This window comes from Mobula birostris, chromosome 2 (assembly GCF_030028105.1).
Source record: "Mobula birostris isolate sMobBir1 chromosome 2, sMobBir1.hap1, whole genome shotgun sequence".
NCBI lineage: Eukaryota > Metazoa > Chordata > Chondrichthyes > Myliobatiformes > Myliobatidae > Mobula > Mobula birostris.
This window is the reverse complement of record NC_092371.1, coordinates 222586708-222612244: the sequence shown is the minus strand read 5'-3', so window position 1 is coordinate 222612244 and position 25537 is coordinate 222586708. Positions and strand designations below refer to the sequence as shown.

General features: G+C 43.6%; 1 protein-coding gene across 1 annotated transcript in view; it reads left to right on the top strand.

The window, feature by feature from the left end:
• Positions 1 to 25537, top strand: part of LOC140211156 (uncharacterized) — a 193435-nt gene that overhangs the window by 78626 nt on the left and 89272 nt on the right. The window contains exon 7 of the mRNA XM_072280681.1: positions 21245 to 21392. Coding sequence (XP_072136782.1) covers positions 21245 to 21392 — 148 coding nt within the window. The remainder of the gene's footprint in view (positions 1 to 21244; positions 21393 to 25537) is intronic.

Below are 25537 nucleotides of genomic sequence, written 5' to 3'. Positions count from 1 at the left end.
AGAGGATGGGCAAGAATGTGTGTGTAAAAATAAATAATGGATGGGGTACGAGGGGGAGCGTAGGTGTTCAGCAAAGCGGTCTCCCAGTCTGCGTCGGGTCTCGCCAATATATAAAAGGCCACATCGGGAGCACCGGACGCAGTATATCACCCCAGTCTCACAGGTGAAGTGTCGCCTCACCTGGAAGGACTGTCTGGGGCCCTGAATGGTGGTAAGGGAGGAAGTGTAAGGGCATGTGTAGCACTTGTTCCGCTTACACGGATAAGTGCCAGGAGGGAGATCAGTGGGGAGGGATGGGGGGGATGAATGGACAAGGGAGTCGCGTATGGAGCGATCCCTGCGGAAAGCGGGGGGAGGGGGTGGGAAAGATGTGCTTAGTGGTGGGATCCCATTGGAGGTGGCGGAAGTTACGGAGAATAATATGTTGGACCCGGAGGCTGGTGAGGTGGTAGGTGAGGACCAGGGGAACCCTATTCCTAGTGGGGTGGCGGGAGGATGGAGTGAGAGCAGATGTGCGTAAAATGGGGGAGATGCGTTTGAGAGCAGAGTTGATGGTGGAGGAAGGGAAGCCCCTTTCTTTAAAAAAGGAGGACATCTCCCTCGTCCTGGAATGAAAAGCCTCATCCTGAGAGCAGATGCAGCGGAGACGGAGGAATTGCGAGAAGGGGATGGCATTTTTGCAAGAGACAGGGTGAGAAGAGGAATAGTCTTCGTTACATCGACAACTGCATTGGCGCTGCTTCCTGCACGCATGCTGAGCTCGTTGACTTTACTAACTTTGCCTCCAACTTTCACCCTGCCCGCAAGTTTACCTGGTCCATTTCCGACACCTCCCTCCCCTTTCTAGATCTTTCTGTCTCTATCTCTGGAGACAGCTTATCCAGGTGAGGCGACACTTCACCTGTGAGTCGGCTGGGGTGATATACTGTGTCCGGTGCTCCCGATGTGGCCTTTTATATATTGGCGAGACCCGACGCAGACTGGGAGACCGCTTTGCTAAACACTTACGCTCTGTCTGCCAGAGAAAGCAGGATCTCCCAGTGGCCACACATTTTAATTCCACATCCCATTCCCATTCTGACATGTCTATCCACGGCCTCCTCTACTGTAAAGATGAAGCCACACTCAGGTTGGAAGAACAACACCTTATATTCCGTCTGGGTAGCCTCTAACCTGATGGCATGAACATTGACTTCTCTAACTTCCGCTAATGCCCCACCTCCCCCTCGTACCCCATCCATTATTTATTTTTACGCACACATTCTTTCTGTCACTCTCCTTTTTCTCCCTCTGTCCCTCTGACTATACCCCTTGCCCATACTCTAGGTTTCTCCCCGGACCTCCTGTCCCATGATCCTATCATATCCCCTTTGCCAATCACCTGTCCAGCTCTTGGCTCCATCCCTCCCCCTCCTGTCTTCTCCTATCATTTTGGATCTCCCCCTCCCCCTCCCACTTTCATATCTCTTACTAACTCTTCCTTCAGTTAGTCCTGACGAAGGGTCTCGGCCTCAAACGTCGACTGCACCTCTTCCTACAGATGCTGCCTGGCCTGCTGTGTTCACCAGCAACTTTGATGTGTGTTGCATTCATGCTATTGGGTTTCGTTTTGTACGAAGTAATGTCCTTGCAAACCTTGCCAGAGATGATGTGCAGCCAATGTCACCTCCAACCTCACTAAAAATTGTTTCTTTGCTCTTGAAATAGCCCTCTGTAAGTCATACCTGGTTTTCTTGTACAGACCTGGGTCACTAGGCTTAAATGCCACAGATCTATCTCTCAGTACATGACGACTTTTGGTTTGGGAATGTACAGCAAGTTTTCGTAGACACACACTCATCCACACAGGTTTTAATGAAGTTGATTATAATTATGGCATACTCATCCAGATTTGAAAATGACTTCCTGAATTTAGGCCAGTCCACTGATTCAAAGCAGTCCTGTAAGCACTCCTGTGCTTCCCTTATCCATACCTTCCTGGTCCTCACTACAGGTGCTGCAGTATTCAGTCTCTGCCTATACTCAGGGAGTAGAAGTACAGCCTGGTGATCAGACTTTCCAAGGTGAGGGTGTAGACTTTATACTTACTTTGATAATAAAATACTTTTAACTTGATGCCCTCTAATGCAGGCAGAATTCTGGTAAATCTCTTCAGCGTCCTTTGTATAGCCACCACATCATTCCAATATTGGGGCAGCCAGAATTGAATGCAGTACCCTGATACGTCCAACTAGTTTTATAAAGCTGAAATGTAAATTCCTACTAAGGGCAAGTGTGCTATATGCCTGCAAACACGAGGAAATCTGCAGATGCTGGAATTTCAAGCAACACACATAAAAAATTGCTGGTGAATGCAGCAGGCCAGGCAGCATCTATAGGAAGAGGTACAGTCGACGTTTCGGGCCAAGACCCTTCGTCAGGACTAACTGAAAGAAGCGATAGTAAGAGATTTGGAAGTGGGAAAGGGAGGGGGAGATCCGAAATGATAGGAGAAGATAGGAGGGGGAGGGATGGAGCTAAGAGCTGGAAAGCTGATTGGCAAAAGGGATATGAGAGGATCATGGGACGGGAAGCCTGGGGAGGAACAAAGAGGGAGAGGGGAAGCCCAGAAGATGGGCAAGGAGTATAGTGAGAGGGACAGAGGGAGAAAAAAGGAGAGAGAGAGGGAAAAAATAATATATATAGTAATACTAAATAAATAAATAACGGATGGGGTATGAAGGGGAGGTGGGATATTAACGGAAGTTAGAGAAGTCAATGTTCATGCCATCATGCTATCTCTTCTTTCAGTTAGTCCTGACGAAGGGGCTCGGCCAGAAACGTCGACTGTACCTCTTCCTAGAGATGCTGCCTGGCCTGCTGCGTTCACCAGCAACTTTGATGTGTGTTGCCATGCTATATGCTGCCTGTATCGCTTTATCAGTTTGTGCGGTTAATCTCAGCCAGCTATGGACTTGGATCCCAAAATGCCTCTGCACTGTACACCAACGCACTAAGGATTCTGTCATTAGCTTTGTCTTCACCCTTTTTACATTTGATCTTCCTTAAGAGCAGCGGCTTACACTTGCCTAGAGTAAACAACATCTACCATTTCTCTCACTGGCACCCCCCACCCATATCTGCAACTGATCTCTATTCTGATGTATCCTTTTGGCAGTCTTCTACACTTGCCATAATACCACCAATCTTCATGCCATCTCCAAACGAACCAATCCACTCATTCAAATTTTCAACTAAATCATTTTTATATGTCACAAACAGCAAAGTTCCCAAAATAGATCCCTGCAGAACACCACTGGTCACAGACCTCCACAGCCAGAGTAAGACCCGTCAACCACAGATAATATCAGATTATCAGACAGTTTTAAAAATAGTCCTAATGCCAGTTTGGCAGCTTTGGGTGCAGCAGAGTAGGGGCTACAGGGTTGACTATAGCAGCCAGGTCTCGCAGTCCATTGATATCACAGAATTGTAAAGATAAATGTGCCCAATGGGGGAAAAACACAAAGGCCAATGACCCATTGCTGATAAAGGACTCTGGAAGCACAGAACCTGAGTGGAAGTCATCCTCAACACTGAGAAAGATAAACAACTACTCCATGACTGATAGAAAAATGAATCCCTGAAAAATATTTCATCAATTGAATACACTCAGGGCAGTTTTGTGCAGTATATGCCTATGGGACTGGTAAGCTGTTCCTTACAGTAAAAAAGAGCTCTGTATATTAAAATTATGGTCCTTGAGAAGATCAATGCCGTTATAGTGAAAATTCATGTATCAAGCCATTGTAAATCAAGAAATAGAGACACATACCTTGCTCTGTATACATTTGAAGTGAAATGGTGAGAAATAAATGTATGATATCAAATCTCAGTAGTTGCCTATCCATGAGTAGCTGAGTTAATATTGTCAGCTGGAACACTGATGTATTAATTTTATATGAATAGCACTGTGTGGTATTGAAATGTGTGGTGATGAACAAAGAACAGAACTTGTTAAACATTTTGCCAAGGGGTCTGCTTCTTATGCATGGGAGGATTGAACTATGGCATAAAATTGATCGCTAAATGTAGTTCGTATTGCAAGTTTGGCTGTCATGTCTTCCATGCTGGGAGCACATCTCTGCACAAAGCAGGCTTGACATATGCAGTGGTAACGTCAGCTGTGTGCTGTACCAGGCTTTTGCCAAGAGCACCAGAATACATTGTTTTAGCATATATCCTCAAGAGAGAATGGGATTCTGGTGCCCATGAAATGTTAAATATATCTGTTTGAAGTTGCTTTGGGCTGTTGTTGATGCTGTCCAAATCGCAGTCATTTTAAATAATTATGACAGTTGATTAGGCCTGAACTGTTACATTAGCATCTTCTGTCCAACTGAGGAAGCTGAAATCAGAGAATCATCTCACCCCTTTGATGGGGTCCTATTGCTCAGAAAGAAGAAAAGAAAAATTCCAGAAAAATTTTCAGTATTGATCCTGGAGCTAATGAGACAGTGATCCCAATATTGATTACTTTTGCTCTTGGAAACTTCAGTGAGTTTTTTGTCTTCTATCAGCAAACAGTTTTTTCTTGGGTCTATTAGTACTAATCTGAATGGAATTCCAGCAAAGCGAATATTTCCCCTTACACCTTTTAGGTTGGTCATGGACTTAACCAGAATGTGCTGAAGAACTGTTTAACCTCTCCTTACCATTCTAGCAAGCCATGCTCCACCCCTTTAATGCAATATGCCAAGGATGTTAGGGATAGAAATTTATATTAAATAGTTAAATAAGTTGTGCAAAAACGGAAGTAAAAAGGAATGAGGAGTGTTCATCAGTTCAATGTCCATTCACAAATTGGATGGCAGAGGGAAAGTTGCTGTTTCTGAATCGCTGAGTGTTTGTCTTTGGGTTTCTGTACCTTCCTCCTGATGGTAACAATGAGAAGAGGGCATGTCCTGGGTGATGGGGGTGCTTAATGATGGACGCCAACCTTTTGAGGCACCGCTCCTTGAAGATGTCTTGGGTACCATGGAGGCTAGAGCTGATTAATTTTACAACTCCCTGCAGCTTACCCTTTTCCTGTGCAGTAGCCCCCTCCCCTCCGCCAACCCCATACCAGATAGTGATGTATCTTGTTAGAATGCTCTCCACAGTACATCTGTAGAAAATTGCAAATGTTGTAGGTGACGTGCCAAATCTCCTCAAACTCTTAATAAAATGTAGCTGCTGTCTTGCCTTCTTTAGAGCTGCATCGATATGTTGGGTCCAGCTTAGGTCCTCAGAGATATTGACACGCGGAACTTGAAATTGAAGTTAATTCATTTGTTATTGGTAAATTTGTGACTCACAGAATCATTTAGTAGGTGGGGCCACCATTTAACCCTTCATATCCCTGTGCACACAGATCAAAAAGTTTTAGTCCCTTCATGATGTGTCACCATTTAACCCGACGTTAGTTTAACCTGTGTTGGTTTTGTGGAAGAACAGCCCAGTTAATCATGCTCCCTTACTCTTGTCCTCTCACCATGCAAATGTTTCCTTTTTATTCATTTTTCTTTTCTAACTTTCCTTTGAATCTGCTTTCACCACTCTGGCAGTTTAGGCACTCCCAACTTATAATATTCCACTACATTTAAAACAAAAATTCTGCTCTTATTGGGAAAAATGTATGGAATATATATGGTATATATTAAAAGTACGTGGAATATATTGGAAAAAAAATTGTAAGCATTCAACAGCTCTCAGTCTGTCATCTAAGTTTAGGTATTGCTCCTGGGTACAAGTAATTTAGCATGACATGTCTGGCCGTATGATGAATACATCAAAGATAAATTCTAAAATTGCAAGAAGTAGCATGTCACATTTTTTTCTAGTGTGACTGTGTTGAAAACAAATCATCGCATTTTATTGAGTTTGACATGGTGTTAATATGAATGGTATTTATAAATCCTTTGAATGCTCTTGGTAATGGAGAAGAATTGTGCTGCTTATTAGAGGTACCAACATCTGACATGCTTAAAAAAACTCGGTCTATTTTTATTAATAATGGCCTCATTTTCCTAGGTAATACCACCATTTTTCTGTTGGAAACCTGCTGGTCTTCTCTTCAGTTTCACAACAATATACACTCTGTGGCCACTCTATTAGGTACAACTGGCATTTGCTTGTTAATGCAAATATCTAATCAGGCCATGTATCAAAATAGGGAACAAATGTGATCTAAGTGACTTTGATCTCCTGGGATTTTCGTGCACAAAAGTCTCTAGAGTTCACGGAGAACAGTGCGAGAAACAAAAAGACATCCAGTGAACGGCAGTACCTTGTTAATGAGAGAGGTCAGAGGAGAATGGCCAGATTGGTTCAAGCTAATAGGAATGTGACAGTAGCTCATGTAACTATGCGTTACAACAATGGTGTGCAAAAGAGAATCTCTGAATGCACAGCACTTCCAATCTTGAAGTGGATGGACTACAACAACAGAATATCATGAACATACCTTTAGGAGGTACCTAATAAATTGTCTACTGAGTGTTTGTTTGATTTTATTGTACTACTGACTTTCTCTCACTTTGCTGTAAGTAAATAAATCAGTTTGAGGCTTGCCCGCTTGTTGTTAGGTCGAAAGAATGAAACCCACATCCGTAACATGCCCAAGATTGAAATGAAGTTTGTGAGGAGGGGATTTCTCTCAGGTCCACTGCCTGAGTCGAAAAAGGGAGCAACGGATTATGGCAGCGTAATAAAGCTTTGACCAGCAACCAATCCAAACATTGGAAGTTTAGGAGGAGGGAATTTCGCTCAGGTCCACTGCCTGAGGAGAAAAAGGCAGCAGCGGGTTGTGGCAGCGTAATAGAGCTTTGACCAGTGACCATATGGACATCAGAAGGTTCAGAGGAGGGAATTTCACTCAGGTTCACTGCCTGAGTAGAAAAAGGGAGCAACGTGTCACTGCACCTTAAAGAGCTTTGACCAGCGACCAATACATGTTTGGGATTGATTAGCAAGGGCAAATTAAAGGAATGTAGGGGCAAGTGCAGCCGACGCTGTCTGAGTGGACAGAGTCAGACTGGTGATCTGGAGACTTTAGCTCTTCGAGGCTTTAGCCAGAGAAAGCAAAGAAAAGAAAAGCTCTAGGTTAAAATTTTTTTCCCTTCCCTTCTTTATATCTGTTCAGCTGGGACAGTAGAGATGCCAGGTAGGATAGTGAAATATTTCTAGTGGGATGCGGGAAGGCAAGGAGACCTCCAGTGTCCCTGATGACTACATCTGCGAGAAGTGTATCCAGCTGCAGCTTCTAACAATCCATATTAAGGAGCTGGAGCTGGAACTGGATGAACTCCGGATAATTTGGGAGGCTGAGTGGGTGATAGATAGGATATATAGAGAGATAGATACACCCAAGGTGCAGGACACAGGAAACTAGGAGACAGTCAGGAAGGGGAATAGGGTTAAGGAACCAGGGCAGAGAATCCCTGGGGCTATCCCCCTCAACAACTCCACAACAGGTATATTATCTTGGATACTGTTGGGGGAGGAGGGGTTGACCTGAAAGAGGAAAGTTACAGTGGTGGATCTCTGGTACTGAATCTAGCTCTGTAACTCAGAAGGGAAGGGGGAAAGGAGGCATGCGGTGGTGATAGGGGATTCGTTAGTTGGGGAACAGACAGGAGGTTCTATAGGTGAGGACGAGATTCCCGGATGGTATATTGCCTCCTGGCTGCCAGGGCCTGGGATATCTCGAATTGAGTCCTCAACGTTCTTAAAAGGGATTGTGAACAGCCAGGGGTCATGGTCCATGTAGGTACCAATAACACAGGTCGGGCGAATGACAAGGTTCTGCATAGGGAGTTCAGGGAGTTGGGTGCTAAGTTAAAGGGCAGGACCGCCAGGGTTGTGATCTCAGGATTGCTACCCATACCACGTGCTAGTGAGGCCGGAACTAGGAAGGTTATACAGTTTAGTATGTGGCTAAGGAGTTGGTGTAAGAGGGACGGCCTAAGATTTTTGGATCGTTGGACTCTCTTCCAGAGAAGGTGGGACCTGTACAGAAGGGATGGTTTGCACCTGAACTGGAGGGAGACTAATATTGTAGCAGGAAGGTTTGTTAATGTTGCATGGTGGGGTTTAAACTAGAGTTGCAGGTGGATGGAATCCAGAGTACCAGACCAGCTAGTGGAGGGGTAGTGGAGGCAGATATTGGTAAGACCTCAGACAAAGTCAGGAATCAAAAGGTTGAGCACGGTGTGACTACTATCCCAAGCTGTGTATATTTCAATGCAAGAAGTATCGTAGGAAAGGTGGATGAGCTCAGGGCGTGGATCAACACCTGGAATTATGATGCTGTTGCCATTAGTGAGACTTGGTTACAGGAGGGGGCAGGACTGGCAGCTCAGTATTCTGGGTTCCATTGTTTCAGATGTGACAGAGCATGAGGGATTAATGGAGGAGGGGTAGCACAATGCTTTACAGTAACAGCACCCCGGGTTCAATTCCTGACGCTGTCTGTAAGGAGTTTGTATTTTCTCCTTGTAACCGCATGTGTTTCCTCCAGGTGAGCCAATTTCCTCCCACAGTCCAAAGACATACGGGTTGGTAGGTTAATTTGTCTTTGTAAATTGTTCTGTGATTAGGCTAGGGTTAAATCGGGTTGCTGGGACAGCGTGACTCGAAAGGCCAGAAGGGCCTACTCCATGCAGAATGTCAATAAATATAAATAAATAAATATTCATGGAAAATATCATGGCAGTGCTCCATCAGGACAGACTGGAGAACTCAGCTGGTGAGAGCAACTCTGTAATCTGTATACGGTCCATGACCTCACTGCTGCTTTGCCTTACTTCTATCGACTCTGTGTTCACCTCCTGAGTAGATACAGGTGCAAAAAAAATCCATTTAAGATCTCTCCCATTTTTTTTGGCTCCATCCATGAATGCCCAGTCTAATTTTGTTTCTTGCTATCCCTTTGCTCTTAATATTATCTGTAGAAGCCCTGGAGATTCTCCTTCACCTTGTCTGTTAGAGTAACCTTGTGTCTTCTTTAAGCCCTCCTGATTTCCTACTTAAGTGTTTTCTTGCATATCTTTTACTCCTCAAATACCTGATATGCTCCGTCCTTCCTAAACTTGCTATGCACCTCCTTCTTTTTTTTAAACAGGGCCTCAATATCTTGAAAACCAAGGTTACCTAAACCTGTTATCCTTGTCTAAAATTTTGACGGGAACATACAAGCGCTACTCTCAAAATTTCACTTTTGTAGGCTTCCCACTTATCGAGGACACCTTTGCCAGAAAACAACTTGTTGCAATCCACACATGACAGATCCTTTCTGATACCATCCGTGCATACATATACTTGTGCAAATGTCGAGCATCATTGAACCTTGGTTAGGACACTATTGTATGCAACCACTTTTTATATGAAAAAAAGGAGACACTGGAGAGGATACAGAGAATTTATGAATATTATACTAGAAATGTGAGGGTTTCTGTATTAACAAAGAAAATGAAAAGACTATGTTTCATTTCTTGAGTAAAGAAGTTTGAACCGTGACTTAATTGAGATCTTTAAAATGATAATTAAGAGAAAACCTACATACACTGGAAATCCAAGCAACACATACAAAATGCTGGAGGAACTCAGCAGGTCATAAGGTACTATTCATGTAAAAGAGTACAGTTGACGTTTTGGGCCGAGACCCTTCATCAGGACAGGAGGAAAAAAAAATGAGGAGTCAGAGTTAGAAGGTGGGGGGGGGGTGGAAGGGGAGAAAGAAACACTAGATGGTAGGTGAAATCTGGAAGCAGGGAGGGGTGAAGTAAAGACCTGGAAAGTTGATTGGTGAGAGAGATACAGGGCTGGAGATGGGGGAATCTAATAGGAGAGGACGGAAATCCATGGAAGGAAAAAAAGGGGGGGAGGAACACCAGAGGGAGGTGATGGGCAGGTAAGGAGAGGAGGTGAGAGGGAATGGGGAATGGTAATGGTAAAGTGGGAGGAGGGCATTACCAGAAGTTCAAGAAATTAATGTTTATGCCATCGGGTTGGAGGCTAACCAGACCGAATATAAGGTGTTGCTCCTCCAGTCTGAGTGTGGCCTCATCATGGTAGTAGAGGAGACCCAGACCATGTGTCAGAATGAGAATGGGAAGTGGAATTAAAATGGGTGGCCACTGGGGGATCCCTCTTTTTCTGGTGGACAGAGTGTAGGTGCTTGAAGAAGCAGTCACCCAGCCTGCGTTGGCTGTCCCCGATATACAGGAGGCCGCAACAGGAGCAACAGATACAATATATGACCCCAACAGACTCACAAGTGAAATGTTGCCTCACCTGGAAGGACTGTTTGGGGTCCTGAATGGTAGTGATGGAGGAGGTGTAGGGGCAGGTGTAGCACTTGTTCCGCTTGCAAGGATAAGTGCCAGGAGGGAGATCAATGGGGGTGGGGAGGGGGGAAGGAATGGACAAGGGAGTTGCTTAGGGAGGGATCCCTGCGGAAAGCAGAAAGCGGGGGGGGGAGGGAAAGATGTGTTTGGTGGGATCCCGTTGGAGATGGCTGAAGTTACATAAAATTATGTGCTAGATGCAGAGGCTGGTGGGGTGGTGGGTTGGGACAAGAAGAAACCTGGCCCAAGTGGGGTGACGGGAGGGTGCTGAAGGTTTTTGATAGAGAGTACGCAGGAAAGTATGTTTCCCTCAAAGGCCATGCAGATGCAATGAAGGCAGTGATGAATTTCGTCAATAATCACCTTTCAGAAGTGGTCCACCATTTCCAAGAGGTTGGTGATTGGAGGAAAGTATTAGAGGGGGGAGGGTGTAGGTTTTTTTTACATAGAGAGTAGAGTGTGGTGGTAGAGGTAGATACATCTGAGATGTTTAAGAGACTCTTACTTGGGCACAGGAATGAAGGAAAACTGGAGGGCTACATCGAAGAGAAGGGTTAGATTAATCTTGCAGTCAGTTAAAAGTTTGTACAACATCGTGCTGAAGGGTCTGCACAGTGTGCTCTGGTTTTCTATCTTCTGTATTCCAGGGCTTTGCTATGAATCTTTATTGTCAGAGAACAGTGTGCTGCAGTTGACACAAGTCCTTTATCTTGCAGATGGTGAGTATAAAGCTCATCCTTCTGTATGCTTTTCTGAACAAGTGTTTTGCAGCTCATCCTGTAAGTTTGAGCGATTGTAAGCATCGCCTGCTTACTGCATCTCAGTGACTGAAGATCGGCTGAAATCCGTACTGGAGTATAGTTGTCATACATTGAATAATCTCAAAAAATTTGAAGATTTAGCTCCTTTCCCATGAGGTGTTTACTGCAGGTAAGGTGCTGTGGCAAAAAAGATGGAAAAAACTACTGGAACAATAGTGCAGCCTTACTTGACATCAATCTTCACTGGGATTGGTGTTTTGTAAATGTGTTGGTTTGTGCCATACCTTACATGCTGTTGTGGAGCAAACACAGTGGAGATGAATTTCTGTGGTCTGTTGAATTTGAGGAGGGTCAAATCAGATCAATCAAATCAAACCAAATCAAGTTTAATTATCATTCGAACCATACGTAGATACAGCTGAACGAGACAGTGTTCCTCTGATGCCAAGGTGCAAAACATTCAAAAATAGCGAGTAACGTAGTGAAAAATATCGAGCAAAGAAGCATATTCACTCAAAAAAAAACATATATAGTCCAAGACCTTGAGCAACAATGTCTAGCAATCGATGATGCAGTCTCCCAGCAGTGTACAGACTGTCATTCTAACCTGCCAGTCCACTGCTCCAACATAGGAGGGCAGCACCAATGGGTGATGCCAGGCCCTAGCCAAGCTCAGCCACGCTGTAGTGCTTCCACACCTATCAACCTGATCTGTACCATTGAGAGCATACTCACCAACTGCATCTCAGTGTGGTATGGCAATTGTCCCGTATCAGACCACAAAGCACTCCAGTGTGTGGTGAAAACTGCCCAGCGGATTATCGGCACCCAATTGCCCACCATTGAGAACACCTACCATAAACGCTGCCTGGGCAGGGCGAAAGACATTATCAAGGAGGCATCTCACCCTAACCATGGACTTTTTACTCTCCTCCCATCCGGTAGGCGCTACAGGAGCCTCCGCTCCCGCACCAGCAGGCACGGGAAGAGCTTCTTCCCTGAGGCTGTGACCCTGCTGAACCTCACATCACAGCGCTAAGCAGTATTGCACCCATATTGTACTGTCTCAGTACTATATTTGTGTGCTGTAGCACTTACTTTTTATTCACAGTTATTTTGTAAATAACACTATCCTTTGCATTTCTGGTCAGATGCTAACTGCATTTCATTGGCTTTGTATCTGTACTCGGCACAATGACAATAAAGTTGAATCTAATCTGCAGCAGCAGGCAAGCCCGACACTTGAGGCCTAGTTCTCGCTACAACTGAGGCTACACAGCTTGCATGTTGACTGTTCCTCCACCAGACAAGGGTAGCAGGCCTGCAGCAACTTGCGTGATCACTGTCCAACAGACTCTTGCGATCGCAAGTGAAGTGTCCGAGACAATCTCCCATGGTTATACTGCACCAACTCCGATGCTTCCAAGTAGCGGGTGGCAACATGGTCTGCAGCCAGGTCAGCTCCTCTGAACCCAAGCAGGATCCTCTGACACATCGGCGGGCTCCTCCAGTATCCCGACCAGCTCCTCTGATATCTCGACCAGCTCTGTTGACACTTAGCCGACCCCTTTTGACATTTCGGCTGATAACTTTTTTTTAGATTATGAGGACACTCAGTCCTCATTTATTGTCATTTAGAAATGCATGCATGCATCACAAGAAGCACAGGACAAACCAAGACTGAAGTTGACAAAATCACATAATTATAACATATAGTTACAACAGTGCAAGCAATACTGTAATTTGATAAAGAGCAGACCATGGGCATGGTAAAAAAAAGTCTCAAGGTCCCGATAGCCTCATCATCTCACGCAGACGGTAGAAGGAAGAAACTCTCCGTGCCATGAACCTCCAAGCGCCGCAAACTTGCCGATGCAGCACCATTGGAAGCACCTAACCTCAGCGGACTCTGAGTCCGTCCGAAAACTTCGAGCCTCCGACCAGCTCTTCGACACCGAGCACCATCCTCTGCCGAGCGCTTCGACCCTGCCCCGGCCGTCGAGCATCAAGCAAAGACGAGGACTCGGGGCCTTCCCCTCCGGAGATTTTGGACCACACAGTAGCAGCAACAGCGAAGCAGGCATTTCAGAAGTTTCACCAGATGCTACTCCGTGCTCTCACGTCCGTCTCCATCAAACCAGGATTGTGCATGGCACCCTACTCGACAAATAACAGACATCACCACCGGAGTGGCTGCTGCGAGCTGTGTCGCGCTGCCATCTTCTCCTCTCCTCTCCTCTTTGACACTTTGCCGCCGACACCATTCCAGCTACTCCGATCACTGATGGAGTAGCCCGCAGTACTCGATGTTCTTGGAGTGAAATTGTCTTTGGATCGTAAAAAACAGATTTTACAAAGAGAAGTGCACCTTTGTTTGGCCCGTGAGAGGCTGCTGTGTTCACATGCGCTGCAACCTTACTGGTTTTCCTAGCGATGAAATCAAAAGCTTTAGTAAAGTTAAAAATGGATGGGAGGGAGGAGAAGATGGCGCGACGCAGCGCGCGTGGACGTTCCGATTGAATATCAATATGTGTAACTAGGGGTGCCGTGCACAATCTGGATTTGATGGGGACAGCCGTGAAGCGCAGAGGAACATCTGGAGAAACTTCTGAAATGCCTGCTTCGCTGCCACTGCTACTGTGCGATCAAGAATCTCTGGAGACGAAGGCCCTAAATCCTCGACTTTGCGTATCGCCTGTTGCCAGGGCCAGGGTCAAAGCGCTCGGCAGAGATGGTGCTCAGTGCTTGGTATCGGAGAGCTAGTTGGAGGCTCAGAGTTTTCGGACGGAGTCGGACTGTGGTCGGATGCTTCCAGGATGCTGCATCGGCAAGTTAGTGGCGCTGGAGGTTCACCGTCTGCGTGAGATGATGGGACTTTTGAGAGACTCTGAGACCTTTACTGTGCCATGGTCTATTCTTATCAAATTACGGTATTGCTTTGCACTGTTGTAACTATATGTTATAATTATGTGGTTTTTGTTAGTTTTTAAGTTGGTTTGTCATGTGTTTTTTGTGATGTCATTCTGGAAAAACATTTTTATCATAATGCGTGCATTACTAAATGACAATAAAAAGGGACTGCGTGTCCTCATAATCATCATCAAATGTCCATCTATCGTTGGTGGGTGCTTTTTCCCTACACTTTTGTTGGAGTTGCTTTGCGGAGAAGATCCCTAGATCCCAAGATTGACGGAATCCATACAGCTACCGAGAGGAGGCACTTTAAACAAGCCCGGGCAGTCACTCTCCCTGCAGCAGGGTCTTCACTATTTACAATGGTCAGAATTGTTCAAGGTTCCCAGTATCTGCAGAATTTCCTGTATCTATTGATCTCTGTTTTGAATGAACTTAATGATTGTGCTGCACATGAGTAGAAAATTCCCCAGGGTTTACTCCTGTCTGTGAAGAAATTTTGCTTTAGATTTTTATGTCCTACCACTTATTCTAAGACTGTACTTAATTGCAGCAGGACAAATTTATTCTTGCACTTAAAAATCCTCTTGTAATAAGAATCAACATGCCATTTATCTTCCTAATTACTTATTTTATTTATGTGAACTCATTCTAAAAGTATTTTATACCTTGCTAGTTTTGCTTCAGGTGACATGTTTATTTATGTAATAATGTTCTTTGTTACTTTATTATGCCTTAATGATTTTTGGTGGAAATAAGATTACTTATTTTCTAAGATAACCTGGAATGCAGTAATAGTAGGTCAATTATTAGCCATTTGGAACACGGCTTGTCTTGAATCCACGCATAGTTGGCCAAGCTTAAAATCTGAAATAAGCTGCAAATGAGATGGCTGCACACATGCACTATATCCCATCTTTCAGTTTATGCCAAGCGGGATCTGCAGTCATAGAGTCATAGAAGTGGACTCTTTGGTCCATCTAGTCCATGCCGAACCATTAATCTGCCTAGTTCCGTCACCCTGCTCCTGGACCATAACCCCTCCATACCTCTCCCATCCAAGTGCCTATCCATATTACTCTTAGATGTTGAAATCAAACCCGCATCCACCACTTGCCCTGGCAACTCATTCCACATTGTCACCTCCCTCTGAGTGAAGGTGTTCCCCTTAAACATTACACCTTTCACCCTTAACCCATGACCTCTAGTTGCAGTCTCACCCAATCTCAGTGGAAAAAGCCTGCTTGCATTTCCCCCTATCTATACTCCTCATTATTTTGTATACATCTATCAAATCTCCCCTCAATCTTCTGCACGCCTAGGCAATAAGATCCTAACCCACACAAACTTTCCCCATAACTAAGGTCCTCAAGTCCCAGCAACATCCTTGTAAATTTTCTCTGCACTCTTTCGATCATATTTACATCTTTCCTGTAGGAACACAGGTGACCAAACTGCACACTATACTCCAAATTAGGTCTCGTTTACAACTTCAACATAACATCCCAACTCCTGTACTCATTACATTGATTTATGAAGGCCAATGTGCCAAAAGCTTTCTTTACGACCCTATCTACTTGTGATGCCACGTTCAAGGAATTATGGATCTGTATTCGCAGATCCCATTGTTCAACTGTACTCCTTAATGCCCTACCGCTCACTGTGTAAGGCCTACCCTGGTTGATCCTCCCAGAGTGCAACACCTTGCACTTGTCTGCACTAAATCCTATCTGCCACTTTTCAGCCCAGTTTTCCAGCTGGTCCTGATCCTGCTGCAAGCTTTGATAGTCTTCCTTGCTGTCCACTACACCACCCATCTTGGTGTTGTCCACAAATTTGCTGAGCCTTTGGGGTACTTGGACATGGTGTTTTGTCATACACTTGTTACCCCCAGTTTGGAACATCTAATGATTAAGTGCGGACCTTTGTACTTATCAAGAGAGTTCTCTTCCGTGATCCTGACCGTAGTTTACATACCGTCAAAAGCCGATGTTAATCAGGCAGTCGAGATATTGAATGCTGCCATCACCAAACAAGAAACTTCAATCAGGCTTGTTTGAAGAAATCTCTGCCTAATTATCATCAGCATATAACCTGCAGCAGCAGGGGCCCCAACACACTCAACCACAGCTGTACTATAGTAAGGAATCTCATTTACTCTAAGTGTGTGATTAGGAAGAAAAGAATAATGAAAAGTATCTACCTATGGCCTACAACTCTCCTTGCTGAATCCTTGATGAGCCAAAGCCTCAGCTCCCCATCCCAACACTCATACATAGACCTAACTTCTTTTTATTGGCTCATGTCAAGTGCCTAATTATGCACAATCCAATTCTCCGTGCGAATTTGGCATGCAAAATGTTCCGACTGCCCCCGCTCGCTTCTTTTAAACTCTGTCTCCCTCTTTACAATCCAAATTCTGCTTGGGAACTATAGCACAACAGATGTTCCGGAGGAATTACTTTATTTCTGTGTAATTTATTATAAAGTTTTGAATATTACTTACTATTTTAGAGCACTTTTCATTTGCTGTTTCTATTTTTTCAAATAATATTTCGATGTATTTGAATTGTTTTTCTAAGCATCCTAAAGACTGGTGATCTACCAGGGCATTCAGAAGTGTGGTCTCAGCAAGGTGTCTGAGACTTTCTTGTTGATCGTTGCCCAGTCTTCCTCAAGGTTTGACAGTTAATGCAGAGAGCCAGCGTGGCAAAGTCAAAGTAGAATTTATTGTCATATGCACAAATAAATGTATGTATGCACAGGTGAAATGAAAAGTGCACTTGCAGCAGCATTGATTGATTGATACAGCACAGAACAGCTTCATCCAGCCCATCGAGCCACGCTGCATAGCAGTTCCTGATTTAACACTAGCCTAATCACAGGACAACTTACAATAGCCAGTTAGCCTACTAACGGTCTTTAGACCGTGGGAAGAAACTGGAGCTCCCAGAGGGAACCCACATGGTCACAGGGAGAACGTACAAACTCCTTACAGACAGCATCGGGAAATGAATCTGGGTCGCCTGTACTGTAAAGTGCTGTGCTAACCACTATACTACTGTACCATCTGAATCTTATACGATGCTATGTGCATCGAACCACATAATGTAGCATCATATGGGTGGCATTCACAAGAAAAACATTCATTAAACATAAATTATAAACAATTTTTCCAAGAAAATACAATTAGGACGAAAGGAGTCGACTGTAGTACAAAGTGGTCAAATTAACAGATTGTTGCTAAACTTCAGTAATCCGAGTTTTGCCCATTGGTCAGCTGTTTGCAGAAGGACAAGGAAAGTCCTCGTTAGTAGTCACCCTGAGCAAGGAGTCTAGGCTGTAGGTTGGGTCCAGCATAATGCAGCCCATGGAGAGTAAAGTTACTAAAAAATAAATCTTACAACAATGTCTGTTACACTTGCCGAATCAATAGTGGAGTTGCAGATATTGATGTCACGGATTTACTGAAGCTGCTGCCAGTGTTTCTCACTGTTAGACTGCACACTCAAACCATTGGTGCAATATGAATGTAATTTTTCCTATTGGTTTGATAGAAAACTGCCGGTCAGGTGCTGTTCATGGGCCAGCTGCTCTGACTGCGCGATGCGGCACAGAAGTTGGAGATGGTCTGGATGCCACACTCCTGTGTAACTGATCTGCTCTTCTGTCAGTGTACTCAGCAATAGGCTCAGGCGATGAGAGAAAATGGCTTCTGAGATGCCAGATGCACTTTGCAGGGCCCCATATGTTGGTATATTTAGGTGCAGATAACCTGTATGCATCATTTTTAAAATCGTAATGTTTTTAGCTCTGGGCAGATGGGGCTCATGAGCTGTGGTTAGCAGCTCATCTATGAGAAGGAAAACTCTGATTTCAAACCTTCACTGCCTTGTGGCTCTACCTACTCATGGGGAAGGCTTTGGGGGTAAATCCTGAGGAAATATCTGGATGAGTTCAACACTGACTGGCAACTCATGTGATGCTGCGGGTGCCAAACTGTATTAGTCTCTGCCGTTCCTTTGAATTCATCAGTTGTTTGAAGGGGGGAATGCCTGTTGCATGGGCAACAGCTTGCCCTCCATATCATACTGCCCTGGCTTATGTATCGACTGATAGCATGCACCAACAATGCAGCCAACTGGGACACAACATCCATGCTTGACCCCGACTAACAAATGTTGAAAATAATTTGCAACAGGTCTTTTTAATTTTTATTTTTTAACATTATTTATGTTTTGAACTGCTTTAGAACATGCTTGATAATCAAATACATTTAAAAAGCACGTCCAATGTCTTTGCAGCAGGAAATTGATGCAGGGGTGAAGAAGCCTCAGGAGCTGCCCTCGAGAGTCCAGGTGATGCAACCTCTGTGAGACAACTCAGCATCAACTGTGTCCATTACATACATGGAAGCAGCTTGGGAGACAATTGCAGGATATGAAGTTAGCCACCAAGCCGTTAGATGTTCGCTAAAGATTGGGCTGCACAGTAGTGTAGCATAAGAACATAAGAAATAGGAGCAGGAGTCGGCCATCTGACCCATTGAGCCTGCTCTGCCATTCAATAAGATCATGGCTGATCTGGCCATGGACTCATCTCCCTTAACCCTTAATTCCCCTACTATGCAAAAATCTTGTCTTAAAAATATTTACTGAGGTAGCCTGCACTGCTTCATTGGGCAGAGAATTCCATAGATTCACCACTCTCTGGGAAAAGCAGTTCCTCCTCATTTCCGTCCTAAATCCACTCCCCGGAATCTTGAGGCTATGTAATAGCAGTTAGTGTGATGCTGTTATAGCGCCTGGACCAGGTGTTCTATTCTATTGCTGTCTGTAAGGAGTTTGTACTTGTGATGCCATGAGTTTCCTCTGGTTGCAGTTCATCCCACTTCCAAAGATGTATGGGTTGATAGGTTAATTGGTCACATCGGTGTATTGGGCTGTGTGGGCTTGTTGCACTGGAAGGACCGGTTCCCATTCCCGTGCCATATCTCTCAAATCTAAGTCTAAAGATAACTCATGGTTAGGTTTATGAGTTCCAGCCTGATTTTTTTTCATGGTATAGAGGTAATGACCACTGAAAAATACATGTTAAAGTCCATATTCCTGATATTGCTGCAGTAATACTGCAGAATTTTAAAAAAGTAAAACCTTTTTTAGGATGCAATATTTGATTGTGTTATCTCTCTCACCCAATTCCATAGGCAATTCTTATTTATTTCACAGTATTTAGATGTAATTTGTATTTCCTGGTTTATTCTACCTGGTTGGAATCTGTGTCATTGTGATTTTTTTCTGACTAATTGAAGAGCTATTGCTTTCCCTGTTTACAGATGTTTCTCCCATTCTAGCATGCAATTTTCAACCCTTGCTGAAAAAACACAAAATTCACTTGTGGGCAGTTGTAAGCAAGGTGAATATTAAATGCTGTTGCTTTGTGACTGGCAGCAGAATTCAGGCTTGTATATTATCTGGTAACAAAAAAAAGATGCTTCTTATTTGTCTGCAGTAGAACTATTCTGCCCTTGCTGAAAACCTTCCATGTTTCCTTAGGCTAGGCAGATCGGTAGACTCCAGTCCTGCTGTAGTTTTAGCTTGAAGGCGGTTTTATTGATCACAATACGGTACGCAAGGAGCTGAGTAAAATGACAATGCTTCTTGTCGTCCTCATGAAAGATAGATTCAAATATTTGTTAAAATTCCTTCGACTCATAAAAATGCTTTTGATGAATGGATAAACATACAAGTGATTATAACAGCTAACCTGATGATGGTTAATTGCTTAACAACTTGATAATAAGTAATCAATGACAGCTGTGAACTTACTAGTAAGCAATGAGATCTAGTAGCTAGAAATAAATTAGCAAACCAAATCGGAGGGACAAAAGAAGAACAATTATAAACTATTTCTTACAGAGGGTCACCTTTTGATCATAGCAAATGAAGCTGGCTGTGAGTTTTTCTGCATGTTTAATAGAATGTCAATGATAATGATAAAGATTAGCTTTGTTTGTGACGTGTACACCAAAATGCACAGTGAAATGCTCTGCTTACATCAATGATCAATACAGTCCAAGGACATGCTGGCGGCAGCCCGCAAGTGGAGGATCAGAGGGATCTTGGGGTCTGAGTTCATAGGACACTCAAAGCTGCTGCGCAGGTTGACTCTGTGGTTAAGAAAGCATACAGTGCATTGGCCTTCATCATTCGTGGGATGGAGTTTAGGAGCTGAGAGGTAATGCTGCAGCTATATAGGACCCTGGTCAGACCCCACTTGGAGTATTGTGCTCAGTTCTGGTTGCCTCACTACAGGAAGGATGTAGAAACCATAGAAAAGGTGCAGAGGAGATTTGCAAGGATGTTGCGGATTGGGGAGCATGCCTTATGAGAATAGGTTGAGTGAACTCTGCCTTTTCTCCTTGGAGCGACGGAGGATGAGAGGTGACCTGATAGAGGTGAATAAGATGATGAGAGGCATTGATCATGTGGATAGTCAGAGGCTTTTTCCCGGGGCTGAAGTGGCTCGCACAAGAGGGCAGAGTTTTCAGGTGTTTGGAAGTAGGTACAGAGGAGATGTTGGGGTAAGGTTTTTACGCAGAGAGTGGTGAGTGCGTGGAATGGGCTGCCGGTGGTGGAGGCGGATACGATTGGGTCTTTTAAGAGACTCCTGGACAGGTAGATGGAGCTCAGAAAATAGACCACTATGGGTAACCCTAGGTAATTTCTAAGATAAGGACATGTTCGGCACAGCTTTGTGGGCCGAAGGGCCTGTATTGTGCTGTAGATTTTCTATATTTCGAAGTGTAGCCGTGCTTCCAGCACCAACACAGCAAGCTCACAACTTATTAACTGTAACTTGTGTCTCTCTGGTGATTTCATCCACGCTACAACAACCTGTACGTTAGAGAAGACCTGCGCAGACACGGGGAGAACGTACAAACGCCTTACAGATACAGTATTATCTGGTCTGAAGTTTGGTTGTAAACTCCCACAGTCAATATACTGTATATTATATACCTTCGATCTTGAATTAACAGTAGTGGATTACAATCTATTCATGTTAACAAAATATTGCATTTTTATTTGGAATTATATCAATTCAATTTTATTAACTTTCAGATAATAGAATATTGAAAGTAATGCTGTTACCCAAAATGATCAGAAATATAATAACAATAGTTTCTTTGTTTACTACCCGCAGGGAATTAAGAAAATTTCTCCAGAACTGTATAAAAATTTTAAAAATCATTATTTTGGTGATGAGATTGTGACTTGCCTACAACTTTGCTCCATGCTAAAGAAGAAGCAACCAAATGGATACTATCACTGCGAGACCACACTTGCTGTGGGTAAGTACATTTGATTGCATTTACTTAATGTGAAGTTATGACAGTATTTATTCTTTAATCCGGAATCTCCTGTGCTATTATACAAATTATAAAATCTAATCTTAAGGTGAACCATGCTTAAAAGCTGAAGGGTTGTGAGCCCAAATTCACGGTACTGTATTTGTCAAAATGGAGTGGAGTTTGTAAATCTGGCAGGAGCCAGCGATGTTGAAAAGGGTGAGGGTATACAGTACTGTGCGAATGTCGCGCATGTATATATAGCCAGAGTGCTCAAGACTTTTGCACTATACTGTCGTTGTCAACGTGGAGTGGAGAGCGAGTTTGTAAATCTGGCAGGAGCAAAGGATGTTGGGAATGGCAAGGGTGGAGCACCGTGGGAGTGTTGTGGGGCAGGTGGCAGAGAAGGCGTGCCAGGGGTGGGGGGAGTGGGGTGGCATGGGTGCCATGTGTGCGGCCAGCCCTGAGGAACAAGGCAAGATAATTTGATTCCAAGCAATTAGTTTATTGATCATTACAGAATGTCTCTCTGGTGCTTCCAGCTCCCTGTCCCTTTTCCCAACCATAATTCCCCTCACCCTGCCTCCTTCCCGCTCTCTGTCCACAACAGGTACATAAAGTGTAAAAGAGAGGTGACAGTGGATATCGGACCGCTGGAAAACAATGCTGGAAAGGTAGTAATAGGGGACAAGGAAATGGCAGATGAGCTGAATAAGTATTTTACATCAGTCTTCACTGTGGAAGACGTTAGCAGCACGGTGGAAGTTCCAGGTGTCAGGGTTCATGAAGTGTGTGAAATTACCATTACTGGAGCAGAGGTTCTTGGGAAACTGAAAGGTCTGAAGTTACATAAGTCACCTGGACCAGATGGACTACACCCCAGGGTTCTGAAAAAGGTTGCTAAGGAGATTGTGGAGACATGAGTAATGATCTTTCAAGAATCACTAGATTCTGCAATGGTTCCAGAAGACTGGAAAAATTACAAATGTCATTCCACTCTTCAAGAAGGGAGAGAGGCAGAAGAAAGGAAATTACAGGCCAGTTAGTCTGACCTCAGTGTTGGAAAGATGTTGGAGTCAATTGTTAAGGATGTGATTTCGGGGTACTTGGTGGTACACGATACAATAGGCCTTAGTCAGCATGGTTTCCTCAAGGAAAAATCTTGCCTGACAAATCTGTTGGAATTCTTTGAAGAAATAGCACACAGGATAGACAAGGGAGAATCACTTGATGTTGTGCACTTAGATTTTCAGAAGGCCTTTGATAAGGTGCCACACATGAGGCTGCTTAGCAAGCTATGAGCCCATGCTATTACAGGAAAGATTCTAGCATGGATAAAGCAGTGGCTGATTGGCAGGAGACAATGAGTGGGAATAAAGGGAGCCTTTTCTGATTGGCTGCTGGCGACTAGTGGTGTTAACAGGGTTTTGTGTTGGGACTGATTCTTCTTATGTTATATCTCACTGGTTTAGATGATGGAATAGATAGCTTTGTTGCAAAGTTTGCAAACGATAGGAAGATAGTTGTAGGGTGGATGTGGAGAGGATGTGTCCTGTGGTGGAGGTATCCAGAATTAGAGGGCACAGCCTCAAAATTGAAGGGCGACACTTCAGAACAGAGGTAAGGAGGAATTTTTTTAGCCAGAGAGTAGTAAATCTGTGGAATGCTCTGCCACAGACTGCGGTGGAAGCCAAATCCGTGGGTTTATTTAAGGCGGAAGTTAATAGTTTCCTGATCAGTCAGGGCATCAAAGGATATGGTGAAAAGGCAGGTGTATGGGGTTGAGTGGGATCTGGGATCAGCCATGATGGAATAGCAGAGCAGACTTGATGGGCTGAATGGCCTAATTCTGCTCCTATGTCTTATGTCTTATGTCTTCTTACAAGCCAGAGTCAAAAGACCGTAATGCAAAAAATGCTAATCAACATTGATTTCTTAACTATTGCTTAAAGCAGGTTACCTGGTCTCTTGATTTGATTGCTATTAATGGAGCTTTGTTGCGTGAATGGTGACTATCACCTTTTTCTATATTGAAATTACAACTTAAGTGGACTTCACTTAAAATTGTGTGCCTTTGGGACATCCCCAGATTATTTCCTGATCCAAATGTATTAATTCAGCCAGGGGGAAAAATCTTTACTTCAAGGCCAGTTGTTCAAATTAATTAGCAGTCTGTTAAGGTGTCTGAGAATTCTGATTAAATATCTCCTTGTCGTGCTGGTAGTTCATCACGCAAGTGTAACAAAGGAGTAATAGTTTCCAATGTGCATGCTTCGCAAACAAAAAAATCTTTTTTTTTAATCATAGGCAGATAAAATGTATTGGAAATAAAGTATTATGCATACATAATACAATTAATAATATATGTACACATTCTTAAGAATCTGGGCTGAAAGGGTGGCATTTGACTCACAAAATAATCTTATGCAAGTTCAACTATCTTATGAATCAAGCAGGAAGTTGCACTGTTGCTGGCAATGAGTTCACTTGGCAGCACACTGCTTCGTACCACTGCTGTGGTTTCTTTGTGCTACACAGTAGTCCCCTTGTGGAAAGATGGTGAGCAAAATTTGGCAAGCTGCTGTGATAAATTCATGACAGTGGTGTTGCAGAGGGGAAGTGAGCAGACAGGACTCGTTACTGTCTGACTAAAGCATTCTTAGTAGTCCAATTCGTGGACTAACCAAAGATTAACACAAAGGTAGCTTAAAATTATCTATGAAAAGATGTGCTGACATTGGAGAGGGTCCAGAGAAGGTTCACAAGAATGATTTCAGGAATGAAAGGGTTAACATATATGAAGTGTTTGATGGCTCTGGGCCTGAACTCACTAGAGTTTAGAAGAATAAGGCAGGATGTCATTGAAACCAATCGAAAATGAAAGGCCTAGACAGAGTGGATGTGGAGAGGTTGATTCTTATAGTGGAGAAACTTACGACCAGAAGGCACAGCCTCAATTGAGGGACGTCCATTTAGAACAGAGATGAGGAAACTTTTCTTCAGCCAGAGGGTGGTGAATCTGTGGAATTCATTGGCATGGATGGCTGTGCAGGCCAAATCATTGGGTATATTTAGGGTGGAGATTGATAGGTCCTTGATTAGTCAGGGCGTCATAGGTTACGAGGAGAAGGCAGGAGAATGGGGTTGAGTGGAATAATAAATCAGCCATGATGGAATGACAGAGCAGACTTGATTGGTCAAATGGCCTGATTCTGCTCCTGTGCATGGTGGTCTTATGGCCTAAAATCTAAGAATTATCTTAAGCCAAAGGTAAGTCTGAAGAGCGTTGTGAAGATTATGGAGTCTCTATAGCCTAAGTTACAGCTGCTGTTGGTAGGGTCAGAGAACAGAATGATGGAGCTAGGATCTTTGAATTAATTCTGGGTGATGTAATTAAACGTACTGCTGAAGAAGGTGTCATAATGAAAGGGAGGGTTAAGATGTATTAGAGATTCAGGCGTGAACACTTTAAATCTGAGGTATTAGAAAGCCAGAGAGAATAGATGTCTGCAAAAGTTGATAGCTTAGCCTAAATGAAGAGGGACAGAGATTTGGTGGAGAATGAGGGATATTACAAAAGCATTTGCTTAATTAGAATTAGAAATGGATGAGGATTTATACAGCAAGTAGGCTGGGACTGTCATTGTGATAGAATTAATTGCCCTTTATGACGGCAGTTATGTGAAGTAAAAATTAAGATTCAGTCACAAACTCACTGTGTACCTGCTATCATTACTCAGAATTGAAAGCCACTGCATATTTTTTCAAGTATTTCCTGCCGGAAACATTTAAAAGGCATTGCACAGTATTTGAATGAGCAGGGCATAGAGGGATATGGAACTGATGCAAGCAAGCACAATTAGTATAGATAGGCGCAATAGTTGCCATAGACACAAAGTGGGCCAAAGGGCCTATTTCTATGCTTTACGATTCTGTGAATCTATGACTAAAAACTAATGACAGTTGGCACTAAAAATGTTTAATTAAAATTTATGTAATGGGACTGATAAAGATCATTGGGAGGAAATATTTCTGCTGATTTGGAGTTTACAATGAGGGGCAGTAGTTTAAAAACTATAGTTTGACATCAGTAGAAATTTGGAATTCTCATTTACAAACAGCAATTGATGGAGTAGCTAATTTGAGAT